General features: G+C 40.1%; 1 protein-coding gene across 1 annotated transcript in view; it reads right to left on the reverse strand.

Annotated features, from left to right (window-relative positions):
- The window catches only part of LOC108792235 (RNA-binding motif, single-stranded-interacting protein 3-like), a 132,458-nt gene extending 109,306 nt beyond the window's left edge, over positions 1-23,152 (reverse strand). The window contains exons 1-2 of the mRNA XM_018562971.1: positions 23,092-23,152; positions 18,407-18,459 (exon numbers count right to left, since the gene is read on the reverse strand). Of these exons, the coding sequence (XP_018418473.1) occupies positions 18,407-18,459; positions 23,092-23,152 (114 nt within the window). The remainder of the gene's footprint in view (positions 1-18,406; positions 18,460-23,091) is intronic.
- Positions 23,153-26,258: the final 3,106 nt, after the last annotated feature.

The raw sequence follows: 26,258 nt of genomic DNA on the forward strand, positions 1-26,258 counted from the left end.
TGTGTAAGATATCATAAGGCCCATATATTTATTACATCTGTCCATATTATTTTTCTATTGATCATATATTGAAGTCAACCGAATGACAATTGTACAAATAGCCATCTTAAATACTTTACATTCGGGTGTCATTTTTGAACAAATCTTGGGTATGTTTATTCTTGACAGTTTAATTATTATGGTGAATTATGGTTGCTAGCAAGTTTATATGTATTTTTCCTTATTCACTGTTTTTTGGCTTACCCCATAGATAGGCGGCTCCTCCACATTTTCTAAGAGGCTGTGCATGTCCTGTGTATGTGTTCTGAGTTTCTGACAATTACGAACGTTAACTTTGATGGTATTCCCCAAAGCGTGTCTATTGTAAGTTAGGGCTGCAGCTAACGATTATTTTCATAATCGATTAGTTGGCCGATTATTAAGTTCGATTAATCGGTATTGTAAGTGTATTATTAATGTGTCTACAGCAAGGTATTGTGGCATATATATGAGAGGAGCAATATAAGTCGATATGTATTTGATGTAATCTTGGTCATTTAATTTTCATGTTTGTTTCAGATAAATGTGATTCAAAATGTATGTATATAACTGAGCCCAGTCCTGAAAAAGCAGAAAACTATTAAATGCATTGACTTTGGGCAGTGTTTCAGCAATAGGGCTTTCTCAATGTTTCTTCATATTATTTACCAATAAGCTTACAATTGGTTTTATTATGAGTGTATTGTAATGTAATAATAATAATAACAATGTTTTGTTACATTTAATGGTATACTGATGTATTGTTTATGCATCAAGACATTTTCCACAACACTACATCTAAAGCTCCATTCTGCTTTAAAAAATATATGTTGTCAGATATACCCGCACTACTATACTTAGACTATAGTTAAATAGTTAAAATACTCATGCTGCCAGTACCACCTATCTGGGCAGAGAACAATAGCTACTTTTGCAGGTTTCCTGAACAGTGCAATTGATGCATCCCTTTCTCGGCCAACAGGCTAAGTTGACCAGATGAGTTGGAAACTTCCAGATGACTAGACCTTGTTCTCTTCAAAGCAAAGGCAGTGTTTTGATTTTGTTTGCTGCCCAACAGTGTATGCAAGCTTTGGTTCCAGGCAGCAAAGTCTTAGGGGGACAGCGGACTGCATATTTCCTCAATACTTAAATATACTGTATTTTAATTTGTATGTAAGTTGACAGACATAACTAAAAAGACAGCTTAATTAATTCATTAATTGTGTTCAACATTCTAATTTATAATAAAAAAATATGCTGAAAAAGCCATGGACACTGATTTGTGATTGAAGGATAAAAATGGACTAGCTGGAAATAAAATGGAAATCTGACTCTGCTAACTTGTATGGTCCTATTTTTTATGTATGAAGCATCACAATCCATTTCTGTAAAAGTGTAAAAAATACAGATCTTTGAAATAATCTGTCTTCATAACACCTTCTAGAAGACTTTTAAATATCTATAGCACTTACTGTGAGGATATCTCATGAGGACATTGGGTTATTACAGTCAGTGCATTTGTCACCTTACCATTCAGTAACTAATTGAGCGTTGTTAATGGGGCTGTGATCTCTTCAATCAATCTTACCTTTAATACTCAAAAATATTTCACAGTAGGAGAAATATTTTCAAGTTTAAGCAGTATGTCAAATTCATTTTGCTAGGCATTAGATTAATGGTATTCTAGGACAGCAAGTGATTATTTACATCGGTGTTTGTGGCTGGGTGTTATTAGAAGGCTTAACAGCAAGTCACTCAATGAAAACCACTGAGTGTTGTTTGACAGATTCACTTAATGACATACTGTATAGAAGAGCCATTTAGTATATCAACAGGCATAGCAAAAGGGCACCAGGTTAAGACACTATGGAGGTCCATAAATGTATTACATCGGTTTTATCTATATTATTCTTTATAAATTCCTCATTAATCAGATATTTATATTGTCAACATCTATAGAGTACAGAGGAGATCAAATGAGGTGCAAGGGCAATGGGATACTACAGGCTGTGATCTACTGAAAGTACTTACTATCAGAGGTACAATACTGTATTTACAATTTCAAAAACAATAAAATAAAGGTTAAGTTTACTTTTAAAATCATTTTACACCCATATTTTCATGTTACATCCATATTCAGGGTATAACATGAAACATGGTGACATCGATCCCCCTGCCCCATCCCATCCATACCTGAATCATAGGGCTGCTTTTGTTATTTGAAAATGGCACATCTATGTGTAACTCTGGCCACATAGCCTTGTCATTCATGTTATGTGCATGTATTTATTTTTTTAGGTAGACTTTTGCCTTCAAAGCCTATTTGGATTTCCAGTTTAACTTAGCTAAATACATTTCAAGTTCATCAAAACAAAATGTGCTTAAAGCCGTACAGTTCACTTTCTCTAGAAGGCATTCTCAGTCTTAATGGAAAACCTGTCCCTTGCCAGCATGCTGTAGAGAAGGACCCTCTTTGTAGAAGCAGTCATCTCTCAGCAGAGGTCTGACACACTTCATGCTGAGTCTGGTGTATAGCTCTTCAATTAGCAAAACTCATGTGCCCCACTTATTAATTCTAGCTCTGACTCAGCAGTAGGCATGTCAGACATCTGCAAAAAGTCCACTGTTTCCACACAGCAGAGATCCTTTTTTCAGGGCTCATTCGCACTAGCTGCACAGTAAAATTCAGCGAGTTACAATGTGACTAATGTCCACTAGGTGACAGTGGTGAACCATGGTAACTTGCTTTGATACAATAATTGTATTAAGTTTATTTGAATTGTACAAAGTGTACACTCTATTCATGCCTGCACAGCATTGATTTACATTGCACTGTAGCACAGTGACCTCTGGGGGCATCCAGTATGCTGTGTAAAAATGTAGTGTGTCTGTATTTTACCAGAACTCCACTGCACATCACATCTGCATTGTGGTGTGAATGGGGCACCAAGAAAACAATTGTTTTGTATGTGCTCTAGCAGTATCCAGTGGAAAAACCACCAGTCACCACATATAGTGTGATCAGGTCTTAAAGTGGAATTAAAGTCTTATTTTTTTCCATATATCTACTGCTAGGAGGCAGTAGATATATGCAAAAACATTTTTAAAAAGTTACCAAATATGTAAATACTTACCTCTGTCACCGCTGCTCGTTACCGACTGCAGGATCCAGCTTACCCAAGCTGCTGTGCCGGAAGATATGGGCAAAGATAGTAGTCACCAGCACTCATTGAGTGCTGGTGACTACTATCTTTACTTGGATTGTTACACAGCGCCATCCGTGATGTCATTTCGATCACTAATGGATATTTTGATTGGTTCAAGCGCTGTATGGTGTGCAGGTGATTCTCTAACGCTATTTGGAAGATCTGGGCAGGTGCATACATAGTGGAGATCACCGGCGGGGAGAAGAGGAGAGACTCAGTAGAAGACAGTGCATGCCGGACAGACACTTTGGGACCCGAGGAGTCTGCACTGGAGCAGAGACTGGGTCGGAAACTACTTGAAGGAAGGAGATGATCGGATCAGGGGGCAATACTTATCGTAAGTCCCTATAGCAGGATTGGGGAAGCGGAGGAGTTTAATGTCACTTTAAATAAGGCAGGCAGGGAACATGTTTTTCTACTCAGGCTGCTGAGGCTTTTTTAAATGAACTATAAGACTTTTATAAGACTGTTTTGATGCATCTGGGGTATTTTCACTGAAATTCCAGTTGGGCATTAACGATCTATGAGGTGATAATAATTAACAAGCGTGCATTTATCCTTTAAAAACATTAGAGCAAAGTACAACCAGAAATCAAATTTCAGCAGTTTCATTTAGAATTGGCATGATGAAAGCTGATTTGTGATACTGATTTGTTTTGGACCTGCTCACAAATTTAGATCGGATCAAAAGGTACCGTACTTATATCTGCCGCCTGGCCTGATTATACAGAGTGTACACTCAGAGGGATAGAAGGATTGCACTGAGACACGTTCAGGGTAAGGTACTTCTGTTTTTATTCTTCTGCTTTTGATACAGTTTGTTGATACAGTTATCAATCTGTAAATTTGCTATTATAATTGTAATACATGATATACTTTCCTTAAGCAAACACTGCCACAGTCTACCTTTCTACTCTTTATATTCTCACACTTCAGCATAACATAGCCCATAAAATGAAATGGATGCCACTTTTAATGGTATGAAGAGAACAAATTACAAGTAACTGTAAATGCGTCAGTCACTTTTTTATTTTATTTTCAGCACTTTGTTCATCCTGCCATCTCTTAATTGCCAGCTCATCTAAGCTGAAACTTCTAACCTCTACATCTGTTCACACAGTCAACACTAATTAAAATGCTGACTAGTATCTTATCCTATATGCCTGTTTTGTGCTACAGGCCATTTAGTGTCATATTACAGTATATACATTAATGATCAGAAAAGTTTTGGTGGTAAGGGTAATATAACAAGTGTTTATACCAGATAAGAAAAACATTGCATAATAGTAATATTATTGGGTCAAGTTAGGCTAAAGATGCATTCTTGCAGTGGGCTCCCCACTGCAAAGGTTAACTGTTCCTTTTGCCTAGTGGATGATGAATAAGGTGATATAATTACTTTATTCCTGGTCATCCTGGTCCCGCATTGTACAGGATGATGTCAGAGAGCACAAAGATGAGAATGTTTACGGGAGCTCGGAATAAGCTAAGTATATCTCCTTATTTGCCAACCCCTAGGAAAAGTGAGCAGTGAACCCGTGCAGTGGGGAGAGAAATGCAGTGCAAGGATAATATTTTTTTTCCCCAGGAGTTCAGCTTTAACCACTTTGCGCAAAGTGCAATTTTAAACTGTACCTAAACTTACTTTTAACTTTGCTCAGTTTTGAAACTCCTCTTCACTGTAAGCTAAACTGCCCATATCCATGTCACTGTTCTACTTAGGTTTCATTGGTTTAAGTGAAGTGATCGGTCCAGTGGGTTGGTCCTTAGTACATGTACATGTATATGAAGACTTTGGATTCCCAAGAGGTCCGAGTGTTGTTATTTCCAAAAGGACTTATTTTCCGCCAAGATCCGCGGTGTTTGGTGAAGACGTTTCTCTTGAGGTTTTACTCCAAGCTTTGCATGTGTGACCAATGAAACCTTCCCATCAAAATGGAGAGGTAAGCTATACAATACATGAAAAGAGTGACGATTTGATACGTGAGTAAAAATCATTTTTCTTTCAAAAGAAAAACTATTGTCATTACAAGGAATAACGAACTTTCGGACTAATCGATTGAAATTAAAACCCTGAATAGAAAGTAAAAATATACTCACAGTATACTATATGCCACAAAACCATCTCGACTAATAATTGGTAATGAGTAGGAACAGTCTCACCTGTTCCCACACAAAGGAATAGCTTACCTCCGAATATCATCAGGGAACTAATGAAGGGCCCTACCTAATCATAGGCGATCGGTACCACCAGGGGAAAGGCACTGATCAAGGAAACGTAGTGGTTAATCTCTCCACTGGTATTAAACAGGAAGGAGTAAATATTTAAACTACAAGGAATAAACTAAAAAGGGAAACCCACAGGGGGAAGACATCTGAGATATTAATATATTTTGAAACTAAAAGGAGAAGATTGCCATATAGAAAACTCCGACGGAGGTGATACAGAACACAAGAGTAAAAACAGCTCCAGCAAAGGCAAGAAAAGTAATGATCAGTTCACACTGTTTTATTTTTGTTTTTACTGGTCGATGAAGGAAGATTGGCCTATGTTTGTGATTTTTTTTTTTTCTGAATTAAATAAATAATTTTTACAAATCGATAATGATGGTCCGTCCCGATATCTGAATTAACCCTTGGACAACCTACAAATAGTAGGCGGCCCGAACCTTTCGTTTTTTGTTTGATACTACTAGATATTAACCACTTATAAGTAAAATAAGCATCAGGGTTTGTTGATCCAGGGAATATCCGAATGCCTTATGGGGTCAGGAAGGATTTTTTCCCCCTATTGGAGCAAATTGAACAATGTTTTTTTGCCTTCCTCTGGATCAACTGTGGGTAACTGTAGGTATAGTGTTCTGTTTTAGGTTTTCTTTCTTTTTTTTTATCTCTATAGGTTGAATGCGATGGACCTTTTTTCAACCTGACTAACTATGTAACTATATGTAGTTACTTAAAAGAAATGTGTGACCTTCACATTTAATCCTAAATAATAAAAATAAAGAAACTAAACTGCTGGTAAATCTAGAGAAAGGTAATACTCCTTCATGATCCCTTGTGACAATTAGATGAATTTCTAGATTAACATTATATTATGCATTTTTAATATACAGTATGCAGTATCTGTGTGGATTTAATTTTTTAACAAACATTTCAAGCCTCTCTTAATATATCATATGCAAGATATACTCCTAGCTGATACACTCTGTAAGCTGTGCTGTATGTTATATAATCATGACTGCTGCATTCTGTTATCTGTGCTGTGTATTATGTATAAAATGTAGCGTATTTGTTCATCACTCAACTGTAGATACTCAAATAATTTCTGAATTCATACTGACACTGTCCTTCCTTCTGGAGGGTTGCTGGTTTCTGTGAAGGACTACAATCTCACGTTTAGTTTACTCATTTGTATTGAGATTGTAGTCTATTGTGGGGGTGTGCTTGGAGTGGTGGCTACTTTACAACACATGCAGGGACCATGGAGAACAAAAGTAGCCTCCAGAAGGAAGGACAGTGTCAGCACCAATTCAGAGATGATTTGGTGACCTACAGTTGAGTGATACACACATAAGGTAATAGTTTTGTTAATAGTTATGGTACTTGAATGCATTTTTAAGACTTAAATCCTGAGTTTAGTGTCACTTTATGGTAGACTCTAACAAAATGTTACACATTTCGTGTGTAGAAAAGCAAATTATCTAGAAGATAATTTTCTTAAATATTCCTTTGTCTTGAGGTTTATCTGTGAGGGTGAAGCTCACTTGTGGTACAGTAATTATGACATATTTCTGGGTACAAGGGCTATGACTTTTGTGTGCAGTGTATACAGTGAATAGATTAATGTTCTAGTTAACCATAGCCATAACCATTTAACCACAGTATGCAAACTCAGGGTCTATTTTTCATTATGTTTGGCACAACGTCTCACTGTATACAGTTTTCTTAACCAAATCTTTTTTTTTTTAATATGTTGCAAAGTTTCATACCTGGATAGCCTGCCTGTAATAGCACTTTCTGTTGCAGTCTACAATGCTAAGCAACTACCTCGCAAGTAGCAACAATACTGTCAGTCTACCATGGAAGCTCTTGGGCCACCTATCTGATAGACCTGCTGAGCAATCCATTGGCCAAGTGAAGGAGCACATACTGCAGGCTGATAATGCTGCTGCAAGGCAGGGGCTTAGTGTTGTAAGCCTGCAATATGAAGTGTTGTTACTGGTAGGAGTTCCAGGGGAAAAAAGTTTGCAACAGATTCGAAAAAAACAACAGAATTTTGTTAAGAAAATTGTGTACAATGAGACATGACACCAAACATGTTTACACTTTAAGCCACACCACCTTTAATGTGGTCACGTGCACTGTTTGCCATGATGCACTCCACAGAGTTTCTCTCAATAGGGTGTCCAAGGCTGCCCCTGGTCTTTCACAATTCTAGCAAGACTTCTGAAAATGAGTCCACGTGTTCTGGAAATGAAAGCTGCTGACCGATAGACATAAAAGGTTCTATCAGAAGCCTCGGCATGAATAAATATCCAACCAAATATCCATATAAAACTTTTAAAAAAATAAGAATTTTAATTGGAAAGCTTCTTAAACAGTTTAATTTTATTTCCAGATAGCATAGTTCCACGATCATTTTTACAATTTTGCTATAGTTTGTCCATTCCATTCCTTGCATGGCCTATTAAGGTGATGCATATTATGTTAAAGAATCATTGAAGACAACACATTTTCCTAAAACATCTTTTAATAGCATCATCTAACAAGTGCCAAGACAATTCACCTTGTGAATAGATTCCTGTGAACAACTTTTAAAGTTTCATTTTCTATGAAGCACAGAACAGATAGCACCGAGTAATGAATTGGAGTTAATTAACCATGTGAATGAAAGATTAGCCTGTTTTTTTTTTTTCTCTGTCCTTAAGTCAAAGCCACAGTTTGACTCGAAATAGTTTATTACAGAATGAAAAACCACAGTGACTTTTTTTATGATGCTATGGAGGATAAAATGAAGCCAATTTTTCCACTGCTGCTCAAAATTAAGGAGAATATATTTTATATGTAAGCTATGAAGCCATCCTATCACCATATGGATTATGTTTCACAAACCCACATCTTCAGTTATGTCATAGCAAAGGACGGAACATTTGGGAAGTATATGATATAAACTACGTAGAAAGAAAAATAAATCAGAATTCTTTTGTCACGGACAATCAATTTAGTATATTGGAATCTGCACAATTGGACTGGAGGACAGGATAAAAGAACCATAGATCTCTATGGAATGACAGATGAGCTGTATACACAGGAAGGTCTTAAAACATACTCCAGATGAATGTCATGAAAAACTACAGCTTTATTATTTTTTCTATTTTTTTTCTGAGCATCTCTTTTATGCCTATGACATGTGTGTAGCTCATGTAGGAGCATGTTAGGCCTGATCTGTAAACTGTGGAACGAGGTTAAATAAATTCAATTTCTGTTCACTTCCAACATCCAGTCATGTGCATGAAGTTTTTTCTATATGCAGTTCTTCCTTGATATGATTAGATACTTGAAAAAAACACTGGTTTGCTTCACTTCCATTCATCTTACATCATATTTGGGCCTAGAGAACACTGGAGATGCCTATATAATCATGTTCTGTCCTGTATCTCTCTCCTACCTCCTTTAAAAAAAAAAAAACAGGATTGTTAGAGTGGAAGCTGAGTATGATTGTGAGTAAACATGAGTGCTTGCAAAGATGAAAAGATGCACAGTTGTCCAATCTAACAGTTGTAGCCACCTCAGGGACATTTATGTTAGCTGTACAGAACTGATATGTTCACCTGTTTGTGGCAGAGTTGTTTATTGTCCCACACAGACTGTCTCTCTGCTATTACAAGCCAATCTGTCCCTAGCTTGCCAGCAATGGAGTTCAATTGACTTCAGGCTATCCCAAAAATGGCCACCACTATTTGCTTTTATGGGGCAACTACTAAAACAGGGACACATGTGCCAATCTGTAGAGAGTGACCTCAGTGGGAAAAAGGTTCTGCGGAGCAGTCTGGGAGGAAGATCGGTGAGAGGGATCTATTTTGGAAGAGAGAAGAACAGAGCAATATGAGGAACATCCTGCTGAATTATGGTCAGATTCCTGTTTGCACAGTGCATAGAAGAGAGAACAGAAAATCTGAAACTGCTTTCACCTAATTATTCTGTCTGCCTAAGAGGATACTTCCCAACTGTCCCACATTTGGACGGATTTTCCCTCATTTGGAACCAAATCCCTCTGTCCTTTCCCCCTCAGTTGTCCCTCATTTTGATCTGATGTACAGATATCTATGAAAATGTACTATTTTACTGAAAAACGCGTTACTCTGCACTAAAACCTTCAACCTATCTCTTATTTATCTTGTTTGCTTGTTTGGAGAACCAATATAAAGGAGAAATAATGGTGAAAAAACAGTTCTGGGTTTAACCAATCATTTTTTTATCTGAATTCATAATGGTCCATATAACTGGGGGCATGGAGGAGATGTGTATCCATCAGCTTAATGTATTGTGTTGGATGGTGCCCCTTTTTAGAAAGTATGGAGGTATGTAAAAGGACTGAGGAGAACTGGCTACTGCATTACAAGCACCACATGTTCTCCACAGAGAGGATTGTTGTGCCACGCTAGCAACTGTCTATCATATTTACAAACTTACCATTCTTTGCTGCAACACAGTACTGCCACATCCTGATATATCTGTTGACATCATCTGGAGCTAGTGTCATAGACTGTATTGTGGGTACAAGGATAAATTGCAACCCAGATACAGAGCATAAGTATAGACAATTACTTTTGTAGTGTCTGGTGGATAAAGTAAACTGACTGGGAAGAGACTTTCTTTAGAGTGGAACTTCTTAAAAAGACAGGCCACTTATGGATTTTTCATATACTGGAGGCTTTCTCAAATTGGACAGCAAAAGTGGAATTACACTTTAAGGGGACAGCACATTGATTGCTATTTTAGAACCTTGAGAAGGATTCCATTAATATGCAATGGTCACCAACGCAAATTTGTGATCTTACAAAAGGACAAGTTCCAAATTCATATGATAGTTAGCTTAGCTAGATAGGGAAATGGAAATTGTTATATCACATGTGCTAATGTGGCAATGACAATACTCTGATTGCACATTTGGGATCTTTATTTAGTGGTGATCATTTAATTGTTGTTCTGTTTTCCAGTAACCAATTTTCTTATTTTAGTGAGTTGTCACCACTAAATAAAGTTGTGTACTAGTTGCAATTTTCTGTTTCACTGTGTAAAGGGTATTCGAGGGTGACATCAGGCTTGGGTGGGAGCTGTACCCATATACTTATCAAAGCTATCACCTATTAAAAACCTTTATTTGCTTCACAAATGGCAAAAGATGAGATATATATGCAGCCAATGCATTTTGGGGGTCAGGAATGTCCCTTCCTCAGCTTTTAAACAATGGACAGTGGGTCGCTCATGAACTCTAAACTTACAGCCCCTGATGACAGTCCTACTTCTTAGGCAGGAGTATAACTCATTGGTCTGAAAAGATAATTACCAGCAGATTAGCATTTGAACAAGTGACTTGCCTTCTTTCAAATCAATTTCTCATTATTTCTCGTTTTGTGAAGTGGTGTCCAGAACCGAGTCTTCAGGCCCAAATATTGCTCCTATTTCGACTAGGTGTGGCAGTTATTGATACCATTTTTCTATAATGCAACGTTTTCTAATTTGTACAGTGCAGCACCATATGTGGGTTGTTCACTTGGTGTCCTCATGAAAATGACACCCATGGCATTCATGCCTGCATGTGCATTCCCATTTTGGACCATACTTGCACATTGTAATTTTTCTTAGGACAACACAGTGAAGCACTGCCACATTTGCAGAGCCAAGCTTGCTTCTTACTCATGCCATTTAATGAATGGGAACAATTTGCCTAGTTTTAATATATCATATTATAAAATATCAGGCAGTAACATAATTAGTTATGGTACATGATTCTGACAATCAATTTAAAAACACCAAATGTCAGTTGTCTTTTGCTTTGCCACTATCCTATATTTAGATAGATCATATTGCATTTTCTGTGTGCTTTTTCCCCCCGCTCTGTTCTGAGCTGGAACAAAAAGAATAGCTGCTTTGAATGCAGTGACCTCTTCAAAATTTGACTCTTTGCCTTAGTATTATCTCATCTGGTAAGGACATGTTTTACTTTTAACAAGCAGCTGGATAATTGTGAATACCACTAGCCACATGCTGACACTGAAGAGCTCTGTGATATAGATGACATTGATCTCTGACACTCTGGTTTAATCCCACACCAGTCTATAAAGCAGAAACAGTGGGAGGAATGGTTTCCTTCTACATTAGAAATGATTTGGGCTTTCACATTTCTGAATGTGATAACAGTTCAGTTGCACTGCTTGCATTTCCTAGAATAGCATGATCTTCTTTTTTTCTCCTATATCAGTAATGTTTTGTTCAGATAGAGGAAATGTCTCACCAGGGACAGACATGTGATTTGCATCCATTCAAGCAGTATTTAATGGCCAAGGGGATTACAAAAACCCATAATCCTTCAGTTTGCCTGAGTTGCTTATATTCAGCAGGGTTGCGTTATTTGCTTGTGTTCTGCTACAGGAATGCAAAATAAAGGATCCCATGCTGCTGGATTTTATCCTCTCTTTTCTCAGATCAAGCTCTCTGAATGTCCTAATGAAACAGATACACTTTTAACGCCACATGCATCAACTGGGACCTACTGGTTTTAACAAAAGCTGTTCTTGTGTTTAAAGTTAACCTGTGTTTGCTTAAAAGCTGCTAAACCACAGGCAAACATGTTGAGTAGGCAATTAAACATATCTGTGCATAGGTTTACATATCCCTCGGATCCCAGAAACCCAGACAACTATAATATAAAAAGAGGTACTGAAGTCGTGTTTCCCTTATCCACTCTCTATTGATCCATTGCTATGACAGACAGCTTCAATGGCCAATAGTGAGGAGGATGTATAAGGTGACAGGTACAAATAGCTTCAAATCCTAATGTCACTGTTTGCATATCAGCATACCAAGTTTTTTAATACTTCAGGGACATATGTCTGCCTTCAGTTAGCATCTTTAAAGTGAGATTCCTTCAGGTCCACTATACCTAGTAGTGTAGCAAAGTTACAAATAAATATATACACTGAGTGGCCAGATTATTATGACCACCCCATCAGTACTTCGTTGGGCCATGAGATGACTCCACGAGATGACTTCTTTGGGCCGCCTCGTGACACCACGAGATGTTGAAAGGTGATGCAAGGAATCTGACACTGCACGGTTGCCCTTCTGTTGTCATGTTGTCTTGCCACTCTCCATTCTGCCCTAACATTGACTAGTCGCTGACGGCCACAATTCGCACGTTCAGACCCAGATTTTCGGCTGACAGTCCAGTCTTTAAACACTTTAACAACAGCTGCTCTTGAACATTTAACGAATTCTGCTGTTTTGCTGATACTCGCTCCATGGCTTGAGCGCCAACAATCATCCCACGTTCAAAGGCTGTTAAGTCGCGTTGTTTACCCATATCTTCAGAAAAAAAATCACTTCTAATGTCGTGGTCAACAACCTGCTTCCCTATTTAAAATGGTCTGGCCCTCTAGCAACTTCAGCGCAAAATTATAGCTAATTATAGCTAATTTGCCTACAAATGTCAGGTGGTCATAATAATCTGGCCACTCAGTGTATACAACACATAATTAAGGGAGGACAATCACCAACATTCTCCACAAATATCTACTAACTAGCTATCTGTGGACATTGTGTGTGGCGTGAGTGTATTGTGCTACTGCATAGCTTCTTGACACAGATCTCTTGAATTTCAGTTAGATGCCCCTTTTCCAAAGAACTCCCACCAGCCTACTCCTAAAAATGAGCTATTCCAGCACACTACTAAACTTTTGGAGCAAATAACGTATTTAGTTCACCAGGTTCCCAAGGTAAATTCACGTCTATTCCGTCCTCTAAGGTGTATTAATGCATGTGCATTAATGCAAGTTATGGTTTGCATTAATGGGGTAAGGCAGTCCATGCATTTTGATCGGTTAAAAGCACCACAATTGGAACGTGCCCCATTTTTCATCTGCATGGTGTGCTGCAGTTGCTGTAACACATAGGTGTGAAAGGCCCGGAGACCTAAGTAAATTCCTGCCCTAACCATTGTTTTTCTATACAACTGTGATAAAGACATTAGGACTGCAAGTTGTTGTCAGGTGCTGGGATTGATGAGAATTGTCCAGTGTTTTCTGTAAATAAACTACTTTATAGAATGCCAGGAAATGTCATTCAAAAGCTCTGATAAGGTGGAAAGGGGTATTGTCAGAAAGCCAGAGCCAGAGTTCGAGTGTCGCCGTCTGCGCATGCGCAGGCGCCTGTTGTGGACCATAGAGCCATAATAGAAGCAGTGTCTTTGCAAGGACGTGCGCAAGGACGTGCGCAAGGACGTGCGCGTCACGCTCACGTTCGTGCACGCCGCGCGTGTTTGTGCGCACATGCGCACGAGCGCGCGCCGACGTGTCATTTGAACAATTGGCGCCAAGTGGGCTATAAAGGCTGTGTTCAGCTATCCTCCTATGCTGTCAGAGCATCAGCTTCCTGTGTTCTGTGTTCCTGTGTTTTCTGTAGCCTGATTACCCGTTACTGACCCGGCTTGGACTACTCTCTGTTGTTGCTTGCTCCCTGAAGACCCCGGCTTGTTTTTGACCTTGATTCTGTCTCACCCCTTGTACTGCGTTGCCAGCTCTTGGATGACCTCGGCCTGCTCGACGATCCTTCTGCCTTGTGTGTTCTGCTTCCAGCTTCCTCAGCTCATCGGATCTAAAGCCTTCTGGATCCTCTTCGGTGCATCCGCATCCTGCTTCCTGCTTGCTGCTTGGATCAGCGCATTTCCATCTCATCTCACAGACGCAACAGGCTAACCAGCCGTTGGCACCCTTGCCCCTCTGTGCCCCGGTGCCCCTGTAACGAATCCAGGTGCTCCAGGACCGGAGCTGTGAGAGAGGCCGCCCTCGTCAACTCTGACTCCCCTAAGGTACGTGACAGGTATAGTGTAAGTTGCACATTTATTTGTGGCCAAGATATGCCTACCTTTGAGGCTTTCTTCACTAGATATGATGCTTTAAAATCTAAGACCTTCCTGCTACTGACCTGATGCTAACATCTTGAATTAGTGAGCCCTATTGAAATCAGAGCCGATTTATTGACTTCACACTGAGTAGCAAAGCAGAATGTAGGAACGAGAAGAATGTTAGGACAATGAAAGAAAAAAATAGGAAATATAAAAGTGGCCCCAGGGGCTGTGGTCAGTGTTAAATACATGTCTCTCTGGGGCTGTTTAGCAGTTTTTATTTTGGTTTGTCTCCAAGGTTCCAAGCTGCCTGCTGTTGCATGGAAGATTTACCTTTGTTTCTGGACAGATCTTCAATCAGCTGAGCGTTGGATTGGTAATAGAACATTCAGGGTGAAAAAAGCTGGCCAGTAAGTGTGACTTTTTACCTCTACAGTCACTGCACAGTTACCTCAGGAGTGGCTTATCTTCAGCCTCCCTTTTGGATCTTTTGACCTGCTTCCCCTGCCCACCCTTCCATTTGCTCTATTTTCCCTTGCCGTGGTCATTCTTTTTGTTGTAATCATGGCCACTTTGTGGGTGGACAGTGGTTAGTAAACGGTAATTTGGTTGGTGTAAGTTATTGGTGCTTGAGTCTGGAAGAGCACGCATTGGGGTCTTTTATTGGTTAACAGTAGAACTGATTGGTTAGAAAGGTTAAAGTCTACTGTAACAATAGACATAGTGACCCAGGCGGGCGCTATGGGGCCCGGGCACAGGGGAGCCCGGCCAGGACACCCCCCTGATGCCGTGCGGGCCGCCTGGGTCGCTGTGGGTTCGAACACGCCGCTGTTCAGATCGCCGTGATCTGTGCAGCACTGCGTTCTTCTCCATAGCCGCTGCTGAGTCAATGAGAGTCAGCAGCGGCGTTGGAGGAGACTGGACGTGGCGAGGAGGAGGAGGCGGGGCCCGGGAGGTCAGCATCAGAGAAGGAGGCAGGGCCGGTGACGGAGGAGGAGGCGGGCCCGGCGACGGAGGATGGAGCAGGGAAGACGGAGGAAGAAGAGGCGGACAGGTAAGGAGTGTGACCAGCCCACCTGAGGGTGACCTGCAGAGCCCACCATAGATAATCTATGGTGGGCTCTGCAGGGTCACCCTCAGGTGACCTATGTGGGCTCTTCAAGGGATGTAACTAGAAATCACAGGGCCCCATACAAAATTTTGCTATGGGGCCCTGTGATTTCTAGTTACGCCCCTGATCTCATAGTTAAAATTGATTTAAACCCAATAAAGTGGCCATGGCCTATGGTTTTTCCACAACCTTTATTATGTATTTACTTGATTATTTAGGTAGATTGTTATGGTATGATCTGTATTAATAAGGTGTACAATCTCATTAACGTAGTACATAAACATTATGGGGAGCCATAAACTGCTGCAGCATATTTATTAAACCCTGCAGCAGCATATTTATTAAACCCTTTTAGGAGTACCTCTGTAAATACATGAAAACATTACTTTAGTTTCATTGAGAAATAAAATAATTTTTTGTTTGATGGATTCTACAAGCTGCTAACATTAGCAAAGATACATACAGGTACAATATCAGATTTATGCATAGTGAACATAGGTTGGGTCTAGTACAGCAGGGTTGCCTGATGTAGCACACAGGCACCCATACATCATGTTGCTGATTGTGTCTGTATATCTAAAACAACCCCTAGCAGAAAAGGAAGATTTAGAATGGGAACATTTTTTGCCTCTCTGCCCACTGTTGACATGCCTTGATTGGCTTTTGTGTGTGATCCTGTCATTTTAGTTCTAAGACTAACCAGCTGAGAGGGGTAGGTGGGGGCCATAAAGGACATTTGACCTGAGGGGACCAAGGCCACGTTCATGTAAGAAAGTGCCAGGTCTTTTGATCTAATTTTAACAACACTTCATCCGTGTAAGCACCACTGTACACTTCTACTACTGTGCCTGATAAATGTATAAATATGCCAGGGTTAAATCTGAGCATAGTGTTGCCAATTGGTCCCTACAGGAAGCAAAAATGAAGGTTCATAGATGACCCAGGGAGCTATTTGGAATCCATGACCATGTAGGCAGAGGAAAAGATGTATTAAAAGAACACATTTTTACTTGCTCATTTCAACAGCATGATTAGGTTTACCACAGCATAGGTTAAACATTTCTCCAAGAAATAAGCTTCAATATCTATTTTCTGGGGATGTAGAAATATTTTTTTTTTGTTTAGTTTGCCATATAACACAGACTTCTTCTTTACATAAATTGTTTTGTATACAAAAAAAAAAGATTCTTTAGAAAAAGAAAACTTTGTCTGGTGTAATATCTAAAAAAGTAACAGGTAAAAGACTTGTCTGCCAATAAATATACCCAGCTAAAAAACATAGAAAGAAGCATATAAAACTATGTATTTATTAATCATGGCAGGGATACCTCGAAGCCAATATATTAGGTGCAAAGAATTGAAAAACCATGCAACCCTGTGCTGAAAAAATATTCATACCTAAATATGTTATTTCTGCTTTCAGATGAGCAGTATAATAATTCCTGCTCATTTGAACTATGGGATATTAAAGAGCTTATCTTGCATAAGGAAGCTCTTTTTATTATTTTAGAAAAAAAAAATGCAAAGTTGTATGGAAGCAGCAAAGCTGTCAGAAAAGTCAATATTAATACCGTGATCAAACGAGAAGTGTGAACTCAGTTGCACTGATCCAAGTGTGAATTCCAAGCTCCCCGCTGCCCTCTCCTAATTTATTGAGTTTAAAATAGCCAAGCTTTTCGCTGTATCTTAGCTTTAACAGAATCATTCCAATTTCATCACAATAACTTGCATCCTATCCCTCAACATGAAATGAAGTCCTTGCAACATCATTTATGCAGAGCTGTCCTTCTGTATGACAGACATGACAGCAAACCTAGAGGTCTTATCCATCCATCATTTCTCACACTGATAGAGTTAACAAACCAGAAGAGAAGTTTTCTCTGTATCCTATAACATCAGTCGCTACAGTAGGAACAAATCAAATTGAAGGTCAATATATGAAAAAAATCTCTCAAGGGGCATTAGTGCTGGCTGTTGGAGGTATGCTTTTTTTCTGACTTCATGTCTGGATTTAAAATTTCCTGTGAGGCTTTGCATTTTAATTTCTCTCAGTGCCAGCAGTTGATACCTTGTTGACTTTTTTCCCGATTTCTCTTCTGCATTTTGAATATACCTCATGCAGGTTTACCAAATGTCCTTTTGCAATGAAAACAGCGGTAACTAGTTAGAAGGAAAATTAGAAATTTCCAAACAAAAAGGTAAATATGGAAATGGTGGCATATAAAATCAGTTAAGATGCCCAATGTTGAACCCATGCAGAGATTTTTTTGCATCTAAGGCTGAATAATTTATTCACTTTTATACAGAGAAAGCATATGGTTGTCTGAACTCTTTGCCTTTAACTTTTATTTTCCCTGGCATACGAAAAAAGCTTAGTCTAGCCAGGGGTGAAACTAGATATTGCTAAGCCCCACAGCAACATTTTCAAGAGCACCCCATGCTCAACTAATCTTATAATATATCTGCTGTAATTCGAGAGTATTCATTTTTTTCCCAGACGGTTTTACATGTACAACTAGATGGGACAAGTATAATATGAACAAATATTGTGTTTTTTTTAACTAAAGTTAGTTGAGTGTTGATGGAAGGGCAGTGGTGATATGCAGAGATGCCTGTGGAAGACAGAGGATCAGAAGAGCAATGCTTCAATAAGTGAATATTTTAGTTCACTTATTGACAGATAAAATATACCTAAGGCTTTTTGTGGCCCTAATGTGGCCACTTCCTCAGGATGGTGTGCAATATGCTGTTTTTGTTTTGCAGCAGTTTAAGGACTTCTAGCTGGGTGATAGCGTATCTGTGTACACTATCACATGCATACCAATAAAATATCCACTTATTGAAGCATTGATCTTCTGCTCCACTGTCTTACATGGGTGCCTGTGCATATCACTGCTGTCCATTTTTTGAGACCATCAAACCTCAACTTTCTTCTACACTGACCTCTGAACGCATGATCTTCCATATCTCTCCACCAGCATCCAGTGTGATCTTCTCTGCATGGAAACAGACATATTCTCTACAGGTTTTTCATTCAGGTTGTCTGCTCCCTTGCACAGATGTTCAGCAACCTTCCAGATGTGAGTAACCACAAACCATTTTTTTCTGAGAAATTATCTCCCTGCTTTCAACTACTACACCTTATAAGATATCTCCCTATCTTTTGGATTCCCAGCAATTTAGTAAAGTAGTACATTTCAGCTTAGTATGTGTTAGTAGATGTTCACTTTCCTAAGTAGGGAAATACAAATAAAATTCCCTTAAATGTAATAGGGTTTCTTGATGTAAATGCAAGATAGGGTAACGATTTAATAAATAAGCCCCAGTAGCTCAGAGAACATGGGTGGCCATACACTGCCCAATATCTGTAAGCATTGTGACTAGTTTCTGTGTCACTTGTGATAGTTTGATCATTTAGATATTACCTTCTAATTGGTTAGTACATTCGTAAGCCACTTTTCTACACACAGATGCACTGTTTAGCAAGGTGAAGTGCAGTAAAGCGAAGTAGAAGGATAAGGCTTGAGTGTTCACCCAATCAAAAAGAGAAGATATAAGCTTGTCTTTAACTGCTGGATGTTTGAGCTGTCTGTCTAAGATCAATAGAAGAGGTTCCACTGATGATCCTGGGAGCAGACCAGTGCCATTATACTTTATAACATTATTATTTCTCATGAACTGAACTAGATATTTGAAACAAATATAAAAAACTTTTGTATATAAATATTAAAAAAATGTATAAGTAAAATAATTGACAAGAACTGCCCCATTTATTTCTACAGAACCTGGAGTCACATCTGCTCACTGCAGCACCAATGCCCGGCTGATAAATGTATTTAAGCACTGGCAAGTACTGGGGATTGCCTAAGGATTAGGTCTGCATTGCCTCTAAGATACTAGATTGAAGTGGGTGGGGAACCCTTTAGAGGCCTATGCAAATGACAAAAATAAGATATTTTCCCACATTAGTAATGGTGATGATAAAAAAAGAGTTCTTGCAAATGGTTATTTGCAATGTGTTTTTTTTTTATTATTTCAGCATATTGTATAACAAGTGACAAGTGCATTCACCAGCTCTGGGTGAGGGTAGGAACACTGAAATCCAGGCAAACACCTACATTTCTATAGGTGAGCTGTTTTACCTGCCAAAAGGAGTAGTATTTAATCCACCTAGTGGAGATTTACCAGATTCCCTATGCTGCAGGTCTGCAGGCCTGGTCCCTCCCTAAGCCTCTGACTGCACAGTGAAAGGAGAATCAGCTCATGGTGAGCTCATCTCTCTGTCATCTGTTCTTTCCTCATATCTGTTACATGTTAGCAAATTGCAGCAAAACTGCCTCCTTTTGCTGCTTCTTCCTCTCCATGTCCAAGCTCTACTGCACAGGGATTGCAAGAGGCTAACACCAAGTCAAAATCAGGTACTTATACTGCTTGCATTTAAAAAATCCTGGTCCAGGACGTTCATGTCATACAACAGATAAATCACAAGGTAACTAAAATAGGAAATTATCCTGCATATATTAAAGTAAAATGAGTTAAATGACCGGGTACAAAAATTATTTCAGTAACTAATTATGTATATGATATAGAGCTCAACTCTCTTAAGTCACAGATAAAGATGAACAAGAAGATATAGGAGCAAACCAGGATTCACTGTATTGCACAGTTATTTGGCTCTGCTTCAAATAAGAACAAAAAAAGAGTTCATATTAGGTTGGCCCAGGTGAAAGTAGTTTGAAAGACAGTTTACATAATTTAGGAAATTAATCTGCAATTTCTATGACATATTCATAGGTTTATTCATTGGTTTTAAATGAAGACAATTTACTTCATCCTGTGTCTTTCAGAAAGTTAGCCGAATATGCTTTATGAGGAGAAATTAAATCCATTGCTCTTATGTTTTCTTTTTTTTGCAGATTAGAAAACAAATCCTGATACTCTACTGAATAGAAAGTAAAACACTTAATGTCTGGCATTTTTGTGTGAGTCTACCTTTAAATAATACAGGTGAAACTCCAATAATTAGAATATCGTGCAAAGTTCATTTATTTCACTAATGCAACTTAAAAGGTGAAACTAATATATGAGATAGACTCATTACATGCAATGCAAGATAATTCAAGCCGTGATTTGTCATAATTGCGATGATTATGGCTTACAGCTCATGAAAACCCCAAGAACCCAAAATCCACAACCTCAAAAAAGTAGATTATTACATGCAATCAATAAAACAAGGATTTACATAGAACAATATCGGACCTCTGAAAAGTACAAGCATGCATATGTACTCAGTACTTGACTTGGGCCCCTTTTGCAGCACTTACTGCAATTACTTTTGCACGATATTCTACTTATTCGAGTTTCACCTGTATGTTTTGTCCAAAGGTAACAAGCACTTGACTCATTGGAAGAAGGGCCATGCCAAAAGTTTGAAGAAGGGAATCACACTCTTGGTTATAGGTGAAAGTATAAGGCAATTTATTTGTAAATAAATTAAAACACTTTTCAGGGAGCTGTGTTCGCCTTATCAGGGCTAAAAGTAGTTAATAAAACCATGTGTAAAAATATATATAGCTAAAATACTTTCAAACACTTGTCCTGCTTTGACAGGTACCCTTTAAATACATCTTCCTTAACCACCTCCTGTCCAGTGGCCGTACCTCAACGACTGGATGGGAGCCTTGTAGATGCAGGTGGGTGTTTTAAGGCATCCTTCCCTGCCCTAACTCATGCAGTGCTCAGCGCATGCACAATTGTGAAAACTATCATGAATGTAAAAAGCCGGCGATGGCTGTTTAAATACAAGTGTTCCAGTAGTTATAGAGCCACTGGATCACTTGTATTTTGTGTGCGTGTACGTCCCCCGCTGCCATCAATCCGAGATCCGCCGTGCCCAGTGCGGGCCGGTACCTGCACAGCGGCTCTGTCACCGGAGATCAGAGGGAAATCAGCACACAAACTCCCTCTGACCTCCTCTTCGGTGTCAGAATGCAGGAAGTGATGTACATTACATCACTTCTGCATTTAGCTGTTATTCCCGGCTACAGAAGCCGGAGAGAAACTGGTGAAGCAGATCTATGCTTCAGCAGCTTCTCTGGGGGTCCCTAGGTGACATTACAGGTCTTGGCGACCACCGATGTCTCTGTAAAGAGGACGCGTGATGTAAAGTGGCTATCACATAGGGGGCTTCTTAGCGATGTGATAGCAATAAACGTAAGTGTAAAAAAGAAGGAAAAAACAATTAAAGAAGCAAAAAAAAAAAAATCACATATACATTTTTTTACAAAACACACAAAAAAACTAAAAGCACCCGCCCCCACATACACACGCAAACATGTGTCCAAAACGTGCAAAAACGACGATTGCGCCACACATGTTACATACAGTATCTCCACAAACGTTGCAACAGCTTTTAAAGTGTCGCTAATTTAGGGTGTGGTTGTTTTTTTTGCGATTTTGTGGGCGTGCACAATTTTAAGGCTTGAAATGTTTGGTGTCTATTTACCCAACGTGACCCCATCTTTTATATTTTACAGAAAAATTGGGGTGATAAATGTTTCATAACATAGGGAAACAGGTTTTGTTTTCAAATTTTTCGATACATTTTTTGTTATATGGTAAAAAATAAAACCAGTGGTGATTAAATACCACCAAAAGTAGGCTCTACATGTCCCCAAAAAATGATATAAAAATAATTTCAGTACAGCATTGCATGACTGAATAAATGTCAGTCAAAGTACTGCAGTGCTGAATACTGAGAAATGGCCTGGACAGGAAGGGAGTTTAACACCCTTGTCTTCAAGTGGTTAATAAGATACACAATTCTTGATTTGAGGGTTATAGTTTGTGAACAAGATATAGAATTATCAAATTATCAGATTATCAAGTTTTCTAAAGGCAAATAGGCTGTTGACTTTGCAAGGGAATATTCCCTTTGCAAGGTTACATTTTCCCCTAGCTTAGTAAATGAGGTGTAGCTCTGCTGACTTCCCTCACCCAATCATGTGCAAAGCAAAAACTGTTTTTTAAAAATTATTTTTCTTACATGTGACTTTGTATGCTTTGCAAAGTGAATTTTCACCACATCCTTAAGCTAAGGGGAAATTTCCTTGAAAGTGAAAGGTCATTTGCAAAGTGAACAGCTTGTTTGTCTTAAGTAAATTAATCCCAGAGAGGCAAAAAAACAACACCTTGCTGCCGAACACCATAATAACAGTTAGAACATCATAACAAATGCTTCCTGTTTCTAAAATTCTAAACGATTGCAGTATCCATTGCAGTATGGCAGCAGTGGTAAGTCTCAGCACCCTCCCAGCACACATCTTGTGTAAATAGAAGAGGGTTATTGTGCTGTTGAATGGTCTGCACAAATTGTAGATTAACCTCTCAAAATGCTTCAATTTGAGACTTCCGGTTCCGGCGCCTGATGTAGCGGCAGCAGAGGTTAGAGCTCCCGCGCGGCCAGGGCCATATTTGATATAAAACCCTACTACAGCTTACCGAAATCTCTTGGAGGATCTATTGGCTACTACCCTCTCCATCGCGGCATCATATGGAGACATTTCTATCCAGACGCCGTTACACACCCAGGGGTAAACCCACACCAACACGCGGCAAAAGACCGTTACCCTCCAAGATGGCCGCGGCCTCGGAGAGACCAAGTCTTAGTGTTTCCTCTGATGAAGACATGCCGGCGTTGTCCGAACATAGCCTGATAGCGGCGGAGGTAGCAAAATTGCTGAAGCCCACCATACAAGAGGTGGTACAGAAAGCGGTATCTAAAGGCATACAAGCCTTGCGGCACGATCTGATGAACCAAGCTCAGAAGCTATCAGAAGCAGAACACCGCATCGCACTCTTGGAAGAGGAGTTTACAGGGTCCTCCATACAGATTACCTCGGCTCAACGCCAAATCTAATTCCTGGTGGACCGAGTGGAAGACCTAGAAAACCGCTCCCGGCGGAATAACCTGAGGGTCATAGGCCTCCCGGAAACTTACCACCCCTCTATGCTCCCAACCATTTGTGCACACAACATCCCGGATTTATTGGGCCTCCATGCTCCGTGCAAGGTCGAACGGGCTCACAGGGTGGGTCCTAATAACCCGGACCGGAAAACACCTCGGCCAGTGATAGTTCGGTACCTTGATTACAATGACCAGTCAGAAATCCTCCAAGCTTTCAGAGCCAAAAAAGACCTGCGTCTGGATGACAACCGTCGCCTGATCTTTGCGTAATACTCGGCCGAGGTCACAAAGAAAAGAAAGGCGTTTGCTGGAGCCTGTTCTCTCCTATACCACCGTAAAGTGCGCTTTACACTCGCGTACCCGGCCACCCTCCGCTTTCAATCCGGAGATGTCAGACAACGCACCTTTCAAGATCCGACCGAAGCCATCAAGTTCCTGGAACAGGAAGCCGTCGGAGCTCCGTGCGCAACAGGATCCGGTTCCACGAGACCCACGAAACAGGTTACCCCGGCGAGAAAAACCGTGACCCGCCTCCCGATGACCCCTTCTGTTTCTCCCTGAATCTGGCTGCACACATCGACTCTGCTGGCGATCCCCAGCGTCCACTTACCTGACCGCAACACCACCATGGGCCTCCGTGACAGATGCTTCGGTCACCGGCCACTTTAGATCCTCAACTCCATCTGGATTCTAAAACTTCTCCCGCTGCCCTAACATCATCATCCGGAGATGTCAATGAGTACCCACAATATCACTGGCCCCTTACCTTATCCTATTTTATCTGACTGCTCACATACTGCCACTATCTCCTTTATCGCAAGGCCAACTCCCACATTTGTTTTATTTTTTTCTCTTGCTTTATTATTCCTAAGGAGCCACCTGCTAGTCCCAGTAAACCCCATTCCACTCCGTCGAATGCAGTCCTCCCACTACGCAATGCCAGGATCTGCTTCCCCTCCCCTCCGTAATATATCGGCAAACAGTTGTGGGATACAGCTCTTTACGGCCTTTACAACCGTTGTAATAGGTCCTGGCCTAGCGGAGCCCCCAGTTATGCTCTGTAACGCTCTCTAGGAAGAAAGCGAAGTCAAGTACTGACTGTTCAGGATCCCTGTTAGAGATCCCGTTCTTGTTTTTTTTGTTTTTGTTACTGTTATTTTTGATTAGTTATATGCTCTGCATGCTCTATGACTTCACGGTAGATGGCCACCTTGGTCAAGTATCGCATGATCATTCTCTCCGCACCCTGGCAAGTACTTATTTTCTTCCACCATGGGTACTTCCTCCCATGGACTCTATAATATATCATTTTACTATGTACACCTATTGCAAATGTGTTTTGATATGGTCACTTATCTCTCCAATGTCTCTAAATATGTACCCCCTTTTCATTTTGATTTCTGAAGTAAGATACCATTTTTTACTGATAGTAAGTCACACGGTCTTTACCTACATTGATATTTCTATATGTCTCAGGATATTAATGTGATCTCCTGGAATGTGAATGGTCTGCGCTCCCCTGCCAAACGCATGATGATACTCCGGCATCTCAGCAAATACAAACCAGACATAGTCTTTCTACAAGAGACGCACCACCCTCAGGTAGATGTACACCGTCTGCGCAAATTGTGGGTGGGTGAGGTCCTGAGTTCCCCAGCGGTGGGGAGAAAGGGGGGGTGGCCATTCTATTTAGCAAATCCCTTAAGTACTCTATCAAACACACAGACCCTGATCTCGAGGGTCGGAAACTGCTGGTTAAAGTTCAAATACAGGAGAAGCTCTTCTCATTATACAACTTCTACATCCCAAACGCGCCTACAGCTTCATATTTCCAGGAGATCACATCATGGATTCTTTGTGATGACAACCCTAACAAGCTCTTGGGTGGTGATTTTAACTCGGTAATGGTTACAAGGGAGGACAGGTCGGGTACTTTCCCCACACAGGTGACTCCCACTCATACCCCCCTCACTAACTTGGCCAAAATGGCTGAATCTTTGAAGGTGATTGATGTCTGGAGGGTCCGCAATCCCTTAGACAAGCAATATACTCATTTTTCGGGGGTGCACAGATCCTTCGCCAGATTAGATTACTTTCTGGTGTCGGACCTGATGCTCCCTCTGGTCAGCGAGGTGAGTCTACTACCCATTGTCATATCTGACCACGCCCCCATCATGATTCATCTACACTCTTCCATTCCAAAAGGAGAAGCATTTCTCTGGCACTTCCCCTCTCATCTATACAAAGATGCCTCCTTCAAATCAATGTTGACAGAAGCGTGGCAGGAATATCAGTCCTTTAATAATCAGCACACTGACAACCCAACCCTTTTCTGGGAAACAGCTAAAGTGGTCCAAAGAGGTGCAATTATGTCATATGTTGGGGCTAAAAAGAGACATACTAAAACCCAATTCCTCAAGGCCTGCTTCGGCATGAGGAAAGCCCAATTGGCCTACTCATCCCATCCCTCCCCAGCCAATAGTGTAGCATGGAAAAAAGCCAAACAAAACTTTGAATGGTGGTCAGCCCAGCAACAATCATTTTACCAAGCCAATTTGAAATAATATTTTCACAAATTTTGGAATAAACCGGGGAAAATAATGGCCAACTTAACGAAACCAAGGACCTTTAAATCCCACATATCTTTCCTACGCTCTGAAACAGGAACTCTCCTTACTGACCCCAAGCTCATAAATTCGGCCCTGGAAAAGTTCTATGCTAACTTATACTCTTCATCATCTCCTGATGTCGAGCTAGGGGATGCCTTTTTGGCATCAACTACCCTCCCGAAAATATCGGAAGATGATCTTTCCTACCTAAACTCAGAGA

Source organism: Nanorana parkeri, unplaced genomic scaffold (genome assembly GCF_000935625.1).
Source record: "Nanorana parkeri isolate BGI_ZX_2015 unplaced genomic scaffold, ASM93562v1 scaffold618, whole genome shotgun sequence".
NCBI lineage: Eukaryota > Metazoa > Chordata > Amphibia > Anura > Dicroglossidae > Nanorana > Nanorana parkeri.